Here is a 16,956-nt window from a genome sequence, read left to right on the forward strand (position 1 = left end):
CAAAAACTTGCTAACTACAAATGTCCCATCATTAGAGAGTAATCACAAATGGGAAAACAATAAGAAGGTCTTGACAACCCTCCACTTCCTCTCTCCCCACAAACTTTTAATCCCATGACTTGGAATGAGACAGAAACTATTTCTAATATCTGTCATAAATATATTTCCTCCAATGCTTTTGTCACCAGACACTGGTTAGTAGTTAGGGACTCATGAGTCCCATTGTCTTAACTTATTCATCCTGAATTGGGGTTATCCTTTGAGTTTATACTAACAGCAATAATACTCTACACTTATGATTGTCCTTTGTTATTTAAATAGTACCTTCATTACTCTTATCCCACATGGACTTTACTGACAATCCTATGAAACAATCCTGGCAGTTATTATTACTCCCCTAAGCAGTCCAAGACAGAGAGGTAACATGCTCATTTCCATAGCCACTGGTTCTGCTTATTTAATTATCTCCAATATACTAGATGATGTTACAGGGGTAAAAAAGTTCGATACATGATCATGAGTATCTTCTTATAAAATTGGGGAAACCAGTGTTGTAGACCCGTGTACAGTTTAGTTACATCCTATGACTAAGTGTCTCACTAGGTGACAATGTAAGTGATGAACAGAAGATACATGATTAATTGCCCTGTGTCATAATGTGATGCACAAAAACAGGAGCATTGTGTCCATTTCTGGGCTCTGTGTTTTAGGGGCATGCTGACAGCTTAAAGTGAAAAAGAATCCATGGGAAGCTTAAGAGCCTCAGGGATCAAAGATGAAGGGAAAATCCTGCAAAATCCTCCAGGAGAAGAGAACTTGGGAAGAATCTTATGCCCTTCTACTATTTTTGGAACACTTGGTATGTGAAAGCAGCTTCTTCATGTTCCCAAGAATGGCTCTGAAGCTAATGGAAAGAAATTGTAGGAAAGGAGACTCCAACTTCATAGAAGAAAGGACTCCTTAACCACCGGAAGAACAAAAAATGCATAAAATAAACTGCCTGATGTGGTAATGAGACCCCACTTCTAAGTGTAATCCAACATGGACCAGGTGAACATCTATTCAGGATGCTGCAGGGAAAATACTTCTGTCAGATTCAGTTTGTATGCTCTCATGCTAAAACAAGCATAGTACTATATCTGAAAGGGAGTGTGGTGCAGGGTTTAAGAAGGCAAAATCTGGAATCTATGTGGTGTTCACCCTTGGAACTCAGAACCCATATGTCATGTGGTGAAGACTCAAGCCATGTGTAGAGGCCATTCGTCAGGAGAATGGACACAATTCTCCTCGGCCAACACCCCAACAAAGGCATCAGCCAACAGCCACCAACCACTAGATACGTAAATCCTTTAACCTTCAGATAATTCCAGTCCAACTTTGAGCCATCATATTTGGCATCAGATGGAACAGACATGAAATGCCAAACCTTGCCCAAATTTCAGATTCACAAGCAAAATGAATGTTATCATGATAAGCCGATAAGTTTGGGGATAGTTAATTACACAGCGTTCGATAACTGGAGCACAATGTTTATGTGATCATCTGAATTACCATTGAGCTTCAATGAGCTTCTGCTGAGTCAGATAGAAGGTGACATTATTTACAGAATCAGGTTTGTGTGAGTTAGGTTGAGGAGAAGATTAAAGAAGCTATTGGGAGAATGTGAATGAAAGATGAATAAGGAGCTTTGGGGGCATAGAGGACACAATGGAAACTAGATCCATGACTTTGCTGTACCCTCCCTTCTCTGTGGTTCTGTGATTTTTCAAATTTTTCTGGATAAGGCAGATAGACTGAGCAGATACTGGATCCTGGCAAAGTGGGAGAGAACTTGAAGGTCAATAGATGGCCTGCAAAGGAGGAAAAACTCTCAACGGGACAGAATAGACTAGCATATTGTTGGCTGTTGGCATGAAAAGGAATCTTAGAGATTGTTTTCTAGAAAAGGAAATAGAACAAACACTTAGAAAACAATTCAGCATTAATTGTATAGTATATAAAGTACAAGTGGATTTCAGAGAAGGGAGGTTTGATTTGGTGAGAGAATATGAATGGGTGATGAGTCCCCAAAGGAATTCCCAGATGGGGGGGCCAGAAAAATTGAGAAGGATATGATAATAGTTCTTTCTTTGTTTAAGAAGAGGCTTGAAATGACCATTCTTAAAGGTTAGAGGGGGGAATAATGTTGGAAATTTTATCAGTAATACCTCAGAGGAGATTACTCAGTTTTCTTATTTTTGAAGGGGAAAAAATTACACTGGGCACTCAGAAGAAGGAAACCAGAGGGGGTGACCAATTCCCCAGCGATCAGACTAGAATTTCAATATAGTAAAATTTCCAAGATCTGCTTCCCTTGTGTTGTGAATGCAGGCAGGAGATGGCAGGCAAGGGACAGATCATAGGCAGATCATAAGTAATGTCATATCCTCATTACTTCTCAGGTTAGGGTAAACACACTCTAAAATGAAAGGCAATGATATAAATTTGTACTGAAATCTTGCAAGTGGTGATTTCCGATGAGGATAACTGAAGTCCCTATATACTCATTTTTTTCTCCTGTTCCTTTCCTGCGGTACACAGCATTAGTTATCCTCCCTAAAGAAAAACAAAAAGTAATTTCAGCATCTAGGGTGGAAGAGGGGAGTCTTAATCATAGAGCAACTAGACAGCCCAAGGCTTTCCCAGTTCCACTCAGGCCATGTAAAGCTTCTGTGTCCCCTCTAGACTTGCATGGTTACAGGCACATCGGACTATGAAAGAGAGAAGATGCTCAGTCATCTCAGCTGTCAGCAGTGTTTTAGTCCTCTTTTCAGAAGATGCTACCAAAATGCTAGTTATCTTGAAAGTTGCACCCAGGGCATTTAGTTAACTTTAAAATGAAAGAAGAGCACCTATGTGGTTTTTATTCTGATGGTTACAAGAGAAAGGGATTCTAGAAAAAATAACGTCAAGTCTAGGTGAACTTGGGAGGTTATGAAATGGACCCAGGGAATTTTTCTGAAGAGGCTAAAAGGGAGCATGTTCCTTCTGCAACTTTCTTTGGCATTCTTTATATGGTCTGGAGCCAAGTCTGTGATTAAAGTCCAAGACTGCCGTGTGTGGGGGACATGGACCAGGTGCCTCCTGGAGATGCCAAGACTCCTACTTCCCCCACTGATCTAACAGTTCAAACTAAAACAAGTCAATCTGTCTTATAACTAGAGGTGTTGGGGAGGGAGATTGTTATAGGATCATCTAGATAATTGCTCTTCTTTCAGGGAAGAGTAAACCCAAAGCATCATATAAATATATAAATATTATATATTATATATTATATACATAACTTATTATATATAATATATATGTATATATATAATCCCTTGAATTGTATTCCTGGGACGGCCCTCCCAATGCACCCCATGTGAGCTATTTAGAATCAACTCATCCCTGTCAGGGTGTCGTTTATGTGCAGCCTCTCGTATTTCAGTTTCAGACTTTCCTTCTCATCCCTTTGTGGAGAGATGATCTCGCTGCTTATTGTCCTGTTGACCTCCTGATGAGAAGCCTTTAAATTCTTAATCACTCTTTTTTGTTGTTGTTAAATTTATTGATTTTCTTACACCATTGTTCATTTTTGGATAGTATATGATTTCTCCCCTCAGGTGTAGTCTCCACAATTCTCCCACCACCACAGCGCCCATGATCCATTACCACAGTCCCTTGCGCTCTTCCCTCCCCTGTTGACCTTTCCCTCTCCCCGTCCATATTCTCTTTTTTTTTTTACATCGTTCATTTTTTTTAATAAATTTTATTTTTATATTCCCCATACAATTGCAACCCCCTTATTTTGACCCCAATCCCTCCCCTCCCCGCCCTCCCACCCCCCCATAGAGTGTTTCTGATTCATAGTTTTTTGTTGATTTTGATTTTCACTTTCTTATAGTTATTCATTTTCCTGGTCCCTTATTTAAGTTTTCTAGATTCCTGCTATGAGTGAGACCATCCGGTATTTTTCTTTTTCTTTCTGGCTTATTTCGCTGAGCATGATCCCTTCCAGCGCCATCCATGTTGCTGCAAATTGCATGTGTTTATCTTTTTTGAATGCTGAGTAATATTCCATGGTGTATATGTACCACATCTTCTTGATCCAGTCATCTATTTTGGGCATTTGGGTTGTTTCCAAAGCTTAGCTATTGTAAATAGTGCTGCTATAAACATAGGGGTGCAGGTGCTCTTTGGAATTGATGTTTCTGTGTCCTTTGGATAAATCCCTAGGAGTGGAATTGCTGGATCATATGGAAGCTCTATGTTTAGTAGGTCCAGAAATCTCCACACAGCTCTCCATAGTGGTTGGACCAGTTTGCACTCCCACCAACAGTGCAGAAGAGTTCCTTTTTCTCCACACCCTCGCCAACATTTGTTGTTGCTAGTTTTTTTAATATGTGCCATTCTCACTGGTGTAAGATGGTATCTCATGGTAGTTTTGATTTGCATTTCCCTGATGACAAGTGATGTTGAACATTTTTTCATATGCCTGTTGGCCATTTGCATTTCCTCTTTGGAGAAGTTTCTTTTTAGCTCTTCTGCCCATTTTTTGTCCCCGGCCATATTCTGAATCTATTTTTTTTTTTTACAGACATTTGCTTCTGAAAGCTCTCCTTACATGCGCATAAGTAATACTCATTACTTGATGCCATCCTTCCCTCAGGTTGATTGCTCTTCTTTAGTTATGAAATCAAACTAGACTCAAGTCTAGAAAGTAATTTAACTGATTCAATATGTAAAGAGAAACAGTCTAATGAGCCTACAGTCCAGAATGTATTCCTCCAGGTCCATGCTCGCTGCTTTCTACGCCACAGCATAAGGCTAGTCATTTATTTTCTTGCTGTTCTATCAAACCTGTGTGTGATGGGGTCATTGTTCCCAGTAACCACCCTCTCACCAAATGTTTCTTCAATGGGCCAGAATCAAATGGTTATAACTAGTTGCTCAATGAATATATAAACCCATTTCTTTTGAATTAGGAAATACGTAGTGCCGTGGTTTGAAAGTTTGTGTCTCCTCAAAATGTATTCACTGAAAACCTAATGCTGAAGGTGGTGATATTGGGATGTGGGGCCTTTGGGAGGAAATGGGGTTGTGAGGGACTCACGTCATGAGATTAGTGTCCTTACAAGAAACATGGCAAAGAACCCGCTTGTCCCTTCCACCATATGAGGACTCAAGAGAAGTCTGCAATTGGAAGAGGGCCCTCACCCAACCAGGCTGGCCCCCTAATCTTGGACATCCAGCCTCCAAAACTGTGAGAAATAAATTTCTATTGTTTATAAGCTACCCAGTTTGTAGTATTTTGTAATAGCAGCCCAAGTGGACTAAGACATATGGTTTCTAAGAAGAAAAGGATATACAATGAAAAGTTTTATTTTAACACCTACCTCAGTCATCTAGTTTCCTCCCACAGGGTTTAATCCCATCTCTTGTTGCTAATGTTTTCATGGAGATAGGCCATGCATAAAAAAGGAAAACTTATACTATATTTTTAATACAATTGGCGGTGTGCTTTAACATTGCACTGCAGCTTTTCCTTTTTAATTTAATAACATAACTTGGGGAAGCTTTTTGCTTTTGTTACACACAGATCTCCTTTCCTCATTCTGTTTCATGATTGTATAGTATACTGCTGAGTCAATGTACTATAATATATTTATTCCAAATCTTTCTGAACAATGATTCCAGTCTCCAAAATATCTTCTATTGGCAGAATATTGCTGAAGACTCACCACCATACTTCCTTTGTACTGCACATCAGTTGGCAGGATGTATATTGTAAATGCTTGGTGCAAGGGAATGCAGGAAGCAGTGAGCTTGTAGCCTCTGCTGTCCAGGGAACTATGGTCTCCTCAGGGAGGGAAGACATGGGGATGAGGAGGACTTGATTGTCAATTCTGTCCTTCCACATTTTTTTGTTCCTTTGCTCATTAGACACTTTTTGTAATGACCTTATACATGGTACAAATGGCCTTTCCAATTGTTGAATGTTCACAGGATTGTTTGTGAGCCTGATCTGGTTTATATGGGGAGCCTGGAGAGCAGGAATCCAAAGCCCAAATGCCTACAGGGGCTAGAAAGAGTGCAGAAAGTGACCAATGGGTGGATGGGGGTGCACAAGCTCTGTATAAAGAGAACAGCCCCTACCTCTCTACTCAGGGAAGTGATCCCTCTGGGGGTTACCAAATCCCCATTGATTTAAAGCAACTGATGGATAAAAATCGTACAGGACCTATCCATATTATTGCTTACGATTTCATGTGAATCCATGATTATTTCAAAATAAAAGTTTAATTTAAAATAAGAAAACAGGGGGCCTCCCCGGTGGCGCAACGGTTGAGCGCTGGGTTGCGAAGCTGCCCGCAGCCTCTGTAGCGCCGGTTCGATCCCCGGCTGCTCCCCGGCCACTGGAGGAGGGTCCCACATGGCGCGCAGACCTCTCCTGCCGCCCGCTGCTCCCCTCAGCAGTGTACTTCGGTCCTTCTGCCTGCTCTGCTCCCCGCTCTGGCTCTGGTGAATTCTCTCACCCTCCCGCGCTTCTGACTGTACCCAGTGCATGTATAAACAAAACAAACAAATAAATAAATAAGTAAAACATGCGTCTATATAAAAAATAAAATAAAATAAAATAAAATAAGAAAACAGAATAATGAATAAGAAAATGAGAAAGGATCACTGTGTGAATTTATCCAATAAGTTATTGTGGGAAAATCTGTAATGCTGCATAAGCCAGGCCCAACAAAAACCCATCTGTAAGCCAGATGCTGCCTCAGAACCAACATTTTGTTATCTAGGTATGGTTGGCTCATTGCAACCTCATTTGTATGAAGTCTGAGACAATCCAATCCATGAGTTTGTTTTAAAAATTCTTCTCCTTACTGTGACTTTCCATTGTGACAGTGACCATCTCCATTTACTTTTGAATTTCCTCCTATTCCAGGTCCTTGGATGTGGCTCTGTGGCACAAGCTATCCTCAGTCGAGGACTTTTTGGAGGAGTCGTCACTGTAAATGTTGGATTTGCAATGGCAGTCGTAATGGCTATTTATGTGACTGGAGGTGTCTCTGGTAAGTAATGGAATAATGGTAACTACTATGAACCCAATAGTAGCTAGCCAATGTGCTAGCACAATGCTGGGTGCTTTATGAGCCTTAATTTATTTGTAGCTCAACAATCTTACAAGGATATGTACCTGATTCTAGTTTTATAGATGACACAATTAAAGTGACCAGAAAATGTCCACTGGTGCAAAGCAGTATTTAGTAAGAGACAGAGATAGGAGCTAAAACTCAGAATTAGCTGCTTTCTCCGTCTGGCTATGAATATATTTTTCATCTGTCAATATGATCTTTTCTTTGTTTCTTTGTTCTTCTTTGTTCTAATTCTACCCCGCCCTTGGAACCTACTTCCCAGACACCCAGTGAAAAACTTGGTGAAACTCATTCCAACAGAACAAGTCTCTGGGCCTTCATAGCAATTAGAGCGTCTGAGTTCCCTGCAGAATAGCTGGAAGTATAGGTGTGATCCAGAAGGTCTTCATCTAATTCTGCCAAGTGGTGGACAGCTTAGAATCCATTCTCAAGGTTCTGAGAAGAAATGATGGTATTTAACACAGCCTGGGAACTAATGAAAGGAATATGGAACTGCTCCAGTTCCCTAAGGCACTTGGAGTTTCTCAGCCAGCACCTGGGCTGGGTGCTCAGAAATTAAAAGGAGGGAATGAGCAAGTGAGCAAGTACTCCAGGCTGGCAGCGAACAGCTTCTCTGTCCTCCAAGCAATCCTCTAGGGCGGGTATTGTTATCTCCACTCTGCAGAGAAAACTAGAAAACTTAATCCTCAAAAGGGATTAAGTAAGTTGCCAGAAGTCCCATGGCTGGTAAAGGGACAGCAAAGATTTGACCGGGATCTATATGACAGCTCATGTCTCCTTGTTATATAACATTTTCAACAGTCTGCGATGGGAAAGGCATTACTGGCAGGGCCTTTGGGTAGAACGGTCCTACCAGAGGATCCTGCATTTAAGCCAGCTGACCTGGTGACATAAGCTGCCCCCGGAACACTGAGGAGTAATTGTTTAAACTCCTGGGAGCCTCTTCAGGCTGGTACCTGGAACAGCCCTTCCCTGGCTGGCACATTTTTCCATAGCACAGTCAGGCTCACATCCTGGGGCGGTCCAAGATAGATTCCTGTATGTGGGATTTGTTTGGAATGAGCGATGTTTCTGTTCACATGCTTGTCAGGCCTTTGCTCTGATCCCAGCACTGAATAACAAGAATAACCAGGGGCCATGCTGAGTGTGCTGCCACCTGATCACAGTGCAGGCCTTGACACCAGACACCCCACACCAGACGCACTCCCAGCTCCAGACAAGCATGCGGGGTGCTCTGAAGCTTCGGCCCCAGCCGACACACTCACTACATCCACATAAGTACAGTTTCTCCAGATCGTGCCACATAAATATAGGCACATTCTCAGCTATTTTATGGGTGGAAACGTGATTTTGGAGTATTTCAACTAAATCGAATATAGTCAAATGTTTGCTTAGAATAAATTGGTCCCAGATCCTGCCTATGTAATTAACATCCTTCACCACCACTGCTACCCATGTCTGTTTGTGTTCACTGATGTGCTTGCGGGCTTTGGCAGTCACCACAGCAGGAAAGAGGGTAGGAACCAGCATGAAGAAGGAGAAGGAGAAGAGGGTGTGAGGAAGGCGTGCAGCCTTCCCTGCTGGTCGCTCAGGGGTTGAGCCCTTGTGCTCAGAAGGGTGATAGCCAGAAATGATGGGACAGTTTTCACAAGAGATCATTTCCGGTTGAGTGTCGGATACTGACCAAATTGTTGACAGACTGTGAGATCCCAAGACAAAAACAGCCATTTCTGAGCCTGGCTGCTACAAGGTAACATTGGGTTGGAAAGGGAGCTGATCTGCCCATGTCTGTTTGGAACCTAGTGCTGTTCTGGCTCCCTGACTGGTGGCTTTGGGGATCAGCATAGATATCACACTTGCCCACTGATAACGTCCGCACAGACACCAGCCTTGTGGAATGAAGGAGAAAGTTTATGTGATGCTGGTGACTTTCTCAAGGTGGTTGCAGTTAACATGCCAGTTTGTGGGCATGAGTGAGACCCTCCTTGAGGATTCCAAAAATAACCAGTGTATATTGGGCATAAACAAATGGGAGCCCACTGTGTGGTCATGGACTGGTGGGGTCAGCTTCCTTCTGGTTTTGGAATATCAAATGCCTCCTTACTGTGGGGAGGTTACCACTGGCTTGCTCCTCTGTGAAGGTGCCTGTGATCTAGCCAATCAGAACTCACATGGCCTTCATGACTCACATGGCCTTCATGACACAGCCAATCAGAACTCACATGGCCTTCATGACACAGAACTCACATGGCCTTCATTCCCCCATAGTGTTTCACTGCCTGCTTATACCTCTACCATGGCCGTTGCTTTCCATGTAGCATTTTTATCAGTAACACTAGTTCACTGAAAAAGCAAACTAGCATTGCTTAAGGACAAATAAAAGATAAAGGTTATCTCTATCACAAAAGCAGCTGCTGGGTACTTGCCTGGAGCAGTACCTGGGGTGAGTCTGCCCTGCTCTCCTGAGACTACATTTAGGGTGATGGCTGCACACCTGGGCGCTTGTGGTGACTCATCTAATCATCATGACAACCCGAGGGTGCTGCCTTCAGAGTGCAGCTGTCCCTACCCCCTCTCTCATGTTCTTTCCCACAGCACTGGTCCTTCGGGTAAGCTTGAGGGACTGCTTGTGTCTGCAAGGAGCCACTTTCCTTATTGCTTTGAAAAGCACCCTCCAGACACAGGCTTCTTTCCCTCTCTACCAGTCTCTATGGTCTGAAACCTATTTGAATAAAGATTCTGGCTGTTTATTTCTTCTACTTTCATATCTTTGATACCTACTAAGTGCCTTGTATTATGTGAAGTTCATAGCAAATAATGGTTCCTGCCGCAGAGTGCTTATGAGGGAATACAAAGCATAGACCTACCAATGGAAAGTTTGTATACTGGGAAAAGAGATTGCTAAACAAATAACTACACCCATTGGGCTCATTGGAGAGGAGGTATCTTGATTGAAGGTAATTTCTTAAGGCTCCTTGTTTTTCCACAAGGGCCCCCTCCTGTCTAACTGTGTGGTAGCTACTCTCCAACCAGCCTTTGAGAGAAGAGGAACAGGGCTCCTTCCAGAACTTTCTACTGCCATCCTCTCCTAACCTGTTTCCAGCTTTCCTAATTAGCTATACTGCTAGTTTCCAGAATTGTGCTTCTTTTGGATTAAAAAATAAAACCGAACAGTTGACATGTCTACAAGCCTTCATGTTTTGATATATTGGCATTTTGTTGCTCAACTGGCCCCTGAATAGCTGTATTACTCAGTAGCAGATAGAATAAGGACCCTTTGGTTTTGTCAGCAGCCCACTTTGAGAGACTATAGAAAAGTCTAGCTTTCTTCACAGAGGGTGGGCTTCTAGAAACAAGCTCACCTATAGTTCTGTGAAGGTTCAAATGGCAAAGTACCAGTTTCTTCATCATCACTCTTGTTTATTATGTCCACAACCTGAAGGTCCACATTTCAATATAGTCACAGTGAAAGCAATAGTGACTCTGATTCCCCTTCTGTACAAAATGTCATCTATACTCTTCACATGAACACGCTTTGTCCCCAGGGAGTAAGCCATGTGCTCAAAGATGATTTTTGAAATTCTTTGTTTTGTTTTGTTTTTGCCCACTAAGGCACAGAAGCTTTTGTAAACCTGATAAGAAGGTCTGGAAGTCATGTAGGCTCTAAAGTTCAGATAAACCTGAACTGAATCCTCGTTCTGAATCCTCGTTCTACCACTTACTAACCTTACAGTCTTAAGAAAGTTACTTTACTTCTGCACCTCAGTTTCCTCAACTGTTAATTGGAGAAGTACCCATCTCATTGGGTTCTCCCAAGGATTACTCTCACATACCCCTAAGCTGGCATCTCATAAGGGTGCAATAAGTGTGGTTGCTGTTGCAAAACTAGCTGGGGAGATTGCAGACCTAACACAGGGCAGCCCCTTTGTCGGATCTTGGAGCTAGGTGAGAATCAAGGCTGATCATAGTTTAGGTTGGGGTGATGGAAATATTGCTACATTTTTGTGCTTTATGCAGAGGAATTGAGGAGAACCTACTCTGACACTGTGCTTACCTCAAAAGAAACTGAGTCAGTGAGATGCACAGCCTAAGACTGTTTTAATGTCCTCTGGATATGTACCAATGAATTATTAGATATAGATTTAAACCTTATAAAATATATAGTTGAATATATTGATTTTTAAAAAAATATATTGAAGTTAACAATTTACAACTATTTCTATCCAATAGATAGATAGGATAGATAGATAGATAGATAGATAGATAGATAGATAGATAGATAGATAGATAGCCACTTGTGCACAGCAAGTTTTTGTCTATATCTGATTCCTTTCAGAAAATTAAATGTCTAATAAAGGCATGAGGATTACTCATCATCCCCACTCACTCATACACATGCAACCCTTTTTTCCCCTTTTATGGTTCTCTGCCTAGAAGACTGAATTCTGACTGAGGTCTCTTCATAAAGTTTTCTTCATACTAATTCTCCCTGGCCTGCCCACTGACATTCCTGTTCTATCTTCCTTGCAGGTGGCCACATCAACCCAGCTGTGTCTTTTGCAATGTGTCTCTTTGGGCGGATGAAATGGTTCAAATTGCCTTTTTATGTGGGAGCCCAGTTCTTGGGAGCCTTTGCAGGAGCTGCAACCCTCTTTGGCATTTACTATGGTGAGTAGGGCCCCTGAGCCCAGGGGTTGAGAGAGCTGACTTAAACTGAAAATCTTCCTTGGTAGGAAGAAGTGAGATAAGCAAGGATTGGAGGCATTCTATAATTGACAGCACCTTCTAAGAGTTCTGAGTTCTAAAGGACAGGGCCAACATTACCATTAGGGTAAATTCATGAAGCCTCTAAATGAAAATGGTCCCAACTCAAATGGGGGCAAGAAACAGAACTTAAAGGAAGCCTCTAGCAGGCCCAACCAGTACTACCTGCGAATATGCACAAAATAAGCAGAAGGTCAGTGACTCCTCCTCAGCTTTCTCTGATTTGACGTGAAAGGAGGCATCTGCAGGTGGTAAAAAGATTTGATGAGTAAGTACTTAAAGAAGGAATCTGGAACTGTCTTTGAAGGAAGGGCACAGCAGAGAAGCAGACTGGGTGGGGAACTTCAGTCCCCTCTATGCAAATGCCAGAAAAGCAGCACTGAGAAACAGACCCAGCTTGCAGTTCTGTGCTAGGCTAGAAGTAGCTGTGTGATTTTTCAAATGTTGTCAGACTTTCTTGGGCTCTTTCCTTCTCTGGAAAATGAGAGACTTCAAGTGACTCTTGATGACTTCTAAGGCTCTTCAAGTTAAACAATCTTAGGATTCGATGAAATTAACTATTAAAGTAGCTCCTTTTGTCTAACCTAATACAATGAATCTCAAACTGATGCCCTCTGGAACTAGAAATGTGAACCAAGCCTTAGAGAAATACCTTGTGAAAAGGGGCCTTTTCCCACAAGTATCTTTCTGAGAATTAGAGTCTAAGAGGACCAAATTCAACACCAGACCAAAACTCTGAGAGCCCTGGGTCTACACTGACTATGTCAGGCCCCGTTCTCATGCTTGCTCTAAGGCGTCTTCATATCATGACACCCTCAAACACTGACAACCCTCGTGGCACTTTGAATTCTGCCTGAAGTAGGTCCAAGCTCCACTTTAACTTTTGATCAATCTCAAAAATTACAAGAATTCCCCCAAAACAAGATTGGTTCCCAAGACCCACTGGCTAAGGATTTAGTTCAAGTTTCGAATGAACTGTCCAGGGCAGCCAGGGATTTCTGTCTTTGACCCACCACCCTAGAACTTCTCTGGGCATCTCTAAATCTACAGCGCTATGAAATAAAGAGAGACAAATGACATGGATCTGCCAAGCTAAACATTCCTACAGTTGTTTAGCACAGAGCAGGCCTCACTCAGTCTTGCCCAGAGAACACTAACATGCCAGACTCTGTCTTCCATAGATGGACTTATGTCCTTTGCTGGTGGAAAATTGCTCATCGTGGGAGAAAATGCAACAGCACAGATTTTTGCAACATACCCAGCTCCATATCTGTCTCTGGCGAATGCATTTGCAGACCAAGTAAGTGTATATTCCACAAAGACCTAACTTTGGTGAAAAGGCATGATCCAATAAGGGGAATGTATAAAAGCATTATGGGCCTATCAGAAAGGAGAGGCTATGTCTTCAAAGTCAGGTCAATAGACAAAACCCACAAATTTTGGGGTTTGCTCAAGTTGTGATGCTGTTAATAAGGTTGCTGCCTCCTCTTTGATAGTGTACTTGTTTCAATCAGTTAAGAGTAGATGACTGGACATTTCAGACCCTATAGGGACAGTGGAGTTTGCTTCATTATTGCTGTTTCTCTTGTTTTGGGGGAATTCTTGTAATTTTTGAGATTGACCTCATCTAAATGTGGGGGCCACAGAAAAAGACACTGACTCAATTCAAGGACTGTGAAGTGTGGTAGTTGAGCCTGGGTAATCACAGATGCTCCCCCATTAAGGTCTATTTATCTACACTCTCAAGGTTGCTGAAAGGGAAGGATGGAAGAAGAGGGAAGAGATAGCTGAAGGCAAGATGGTGGGGGTCCCCAGTCTGTGGGTGTCAGTTTCTGTTAAGAGAAAGATTAACTGGGTGATTCTTTCTAGTTTCAAAGTACCAGGAGTCTATCCTCCTAGGCAAGTCAGGAATGACAGGGAAGGTAGAAGCTCTTAAACCTTAAGTGCACGAATTGACTATTAATAAGATGTATTTTCTAAGTCAATAAGGATCCCAGGGATGCCTCAACATGGGCTTTGGGGATAGATAGAGTTACAGGATTTTCCAGGGACCTTATTTTCCATTTAATTCAACCCTATTTGTCTTATAATGAAGAAACTGGCTTTGGATTGAGAAATGCTGAAATTTCGTTAGAAATGTCTCATGTGATTTCAGATTTTTTTTTCCACTGGCAGTAAAAGAAAAAATGCTGACTTTCTCTCTGAAACCTTGACTTGCGCTGAAAAAGATGATGTGTCTGTCCCTTGTGATTTGCAATGACAGCCACCTCCCTGTGCTCTGGGGCTGTTCTGTGATTGTGAGAAACAAGGTGAAGCCCCAGGCTCATGTGCTTTCCCCCAAAGGCAGCCCTCTCCAGTGGGTCCTGGAACAACTCTCTCTTCCCTCCTTGCCCTCCCCAAAGTGGGCTGGCCCAGGACTTCCCTGACCACCCCAAGGGCAGGAGTATGGTATAATCCTCCCTTCCAATTCTGAAGCAAGCCTGGAGACTCAGTCCCAGTCCTACCTCTTCCCATGCATTTGCCCTTGCACAAGCCACTGAAAACTTTCTGAAGACCCAGTTTAATGTTCTGATCAATGGAATTTCCTAGTCTCTCCCTTCCTGTCTTCTTCCTTTTCTCTCTTCCTCCCAGTATTGTTCTATTAATGGAATTTTGTAGAATTTTGTATTTCCCAGTTCTTATCCTCAAGATTTCACCAAGTGTCGGTCACAGGAAATTGTTTCCAGAATTTTCTGCTAGTTAGTAGGGGAGTCCAACCTCACTGAGGATTAGCCATATCTGCCTCTTATATGCTTTCTTTACTGTTCCCTATCTAAAAGTGAGTTGCCATGGTTATAGTCTGTTACTATACACAGCTAAGAAAAAAAATATTAGGAAAGTCTGGTGCTCCAAAAAAGTATCAACTATCAGTCAGTCGGTACCCAACAGAACTCTTGGCAACCAGGGCCATATTTCTGGGTCACCTCCTCTTGAGATTGCAAGTTCAAGCTTGGTCCATAGTTTAATTAATATTCATTCAGCTAATAAATATTTATGAACACTTATGAATTGAACCAGGTACAGATCCATGCTGTTCCTTCTCCCTGGAGTTCAGGGGCTGCTGTGCAATCTCACAGGCACACGTGTCACTCTTTTGCAGGGTGAGCAGGGCAGTGGCAGACATACAGTTAGTATGCAATAAAAGTCCAGAGGTGGAAACTTCTGTTCTATGTGGGAGAGTCAGCAAAGGCTTTCTAGAAAAGAGCACTTGGGAGGACATACCTCTTTGAATACAGATTCTTTTAGTCGCATGATGTTGGAAAGCAGATGAAATGATGCAGAGCTTAAACTCTAAATTCAATTGCCATGTTCTCATCCTGATTCTTCTGTGTATGCGCAGGGTGCCCTGGGGCAAGTTCCTGAACCTCTTTTAGCCCAAGTTTTATCCTGTGTAAACTGAAAATAATAATAGGATTTATCTAACAGGTTATTATGAAATTCTAATGAGATAAGGTATATGAAGTACCTGACATATAATAACTGTTCAGTAAATAGTAGCTATCATTTAGCTGTTAAGGTAAAATAATAGTTTGGAAAGTTCAGAAAATAGAAAGTGGGGCAAATACCAGCCATAACCCACCACTTCAGATACCTGTAGTATATTTTGTATATTCTCTTTCATTTTTATGTGCGTTTTTTCATATAAAATTTATTGCACATGTAATTTTCTATTTTTTACATAATAGAGATAGCATACACATTTTAAAATGTTACTACATAACTTTCATGTTCATTGTTTTTAGTTTTTATTTTTTTTTAAGATTTATTTATTTATTTATACAAGCGCTGGGTACAGTCAGAAGCGTGGGAGGGTGAGAGAATTCACCAGAGCCAGAGAGGGGAACAGAACAGGCAGACCGACGAAATACACTGCTGAGGGGAGCAGCAGGCGGGGCAGGAGAGATCTGCGCGCCATGTGGGACCCTCACCGGTGGCCGGGGATCAAACCAGCACTGCAGAGGCTACGGGCAGCTTTACAGCCCAGCACTCAACCACTATGCCACCAGGGGAGGCCCTGTTTTTATTTTTTATATATAATTTTTTTAAATGAAATGCCATTGTTTTACATTCTTGTTAATTTTTTTGACAGTTGAGGTTTTCTCCCCTCAAGTATGCTCACCATAGTTCTCCCACCATCAAAACATCCATAGTCCTCTACCATAGTCCATTGTGCTCTTCCTTTTTATTATTTTTAATGGCTATAAAATAGACTATACAATAGTCACTACAATATGATTAGCTCTTTTCTAATTGATGTACTTTCCCTACTGATGTACTTCTACTTGTCAAGTACTATAATCAATGCTTCAGTGAAGATATTTGTTTTATGATTAGTCTGTATTTTAGATTACTTCCATAATTTGGAGCTCAGATACCCAACTGGTTCAAATTATATAGATAATTTTCTAAAAAGTATATAGCTCAATTACTATAGACATTACTACATAAACATAAATTACTGCTGAATTTCCTTTCAAAGATATAGTTTAGTTCTACCAGTAAAGCCTGAGAGAACTGGTATGATTTCCCTACATTTGGTGTTTACATTTTTTTCGTTGCAAGTTAGTTGATCCCATATATTTGTTTCTTCATTCTATTTTTCTTTCAGAACTTTCTGCTCATTTCCTTTGCCCATGAAGCTATGGATGTCTCACATTTTTTTTCTCACCAACTTGAAAGAGCCTCTTTGCTTGTTTTTCTAGGCTGCAGCTTGTCTTTCTATTTCACTGGGTAGTGGTGTGTAGCGAAGATAACGGTCTTTAAAGGGGGGGCTTCCGGGTCCACACCTAACTGCCCTGAGTGTGTCACCTCAGGCAGGTACCTACCCTAAATGGGAATAGATATCAGAGCACCCATGTCTAGATTGGCATGATAAGAAGAGCGCCGGCAGTGTGCTCACCAGGGTACGTCAATCACTACTAGGTTTGTTCTAACAAGAATGGGTGAATGTTGAAGTGGATGAGTGTATAGAATA

The 16,956-nt window shown here is 41.8% G+C and overlaps 1 protein-coding gene across 4 annotated transcripts in view; it reads left to right on the forward strand.

The window, feature by feature from the left end:
• The window catches only part of AQP9 (aquaporin 9), a 115,373-nt gene that overhangs the window by 91,390 nt on the left and 7,027 nt on the right, over positions 1 to 16,956 (forward strand). For all 4 annotated transcript variants that reach the window (XM_054701835.1, XM_054701827.1, XM_037502570.2 and 1 more), the window contains 3 exons: positions 6,968 to 7,094; positions 11,709 to 11,846; positions 13,124 to 13,242. In XM_054701835.1, coding sequence (XP_054557810.1) covers positions 7,052 to 7,094; positions 11,709 to 11,846; positions 13,124 to 13,242 — 300 coding nt within the window. In that variant the 5' untranslated portion in view covers positions 6,968 to 7,051. The remainder of the gene's footprint in view (positions 1 to 6,967; positions 7,095 to 11,708; positions 11,847 to 13,123; positions 13,243 to 16,956) is intronic.

The sequence above is a fragment of the Talpa occidentalis genome, unplaced genomic scaffold (assembly GCF_014898055.3).
Source record: "Talpa occidentalis isolate TD23 unplaced genomic scaffold, MPIMG_talOcc4v2.1 talOcc4.11, whole genome shotgun sequence".
NCBI lineage: Eukaryota > Metazoa > Chordata > Mammalia > Eulipotyphla > Talpidae > Talpa > Talpa occidentalis.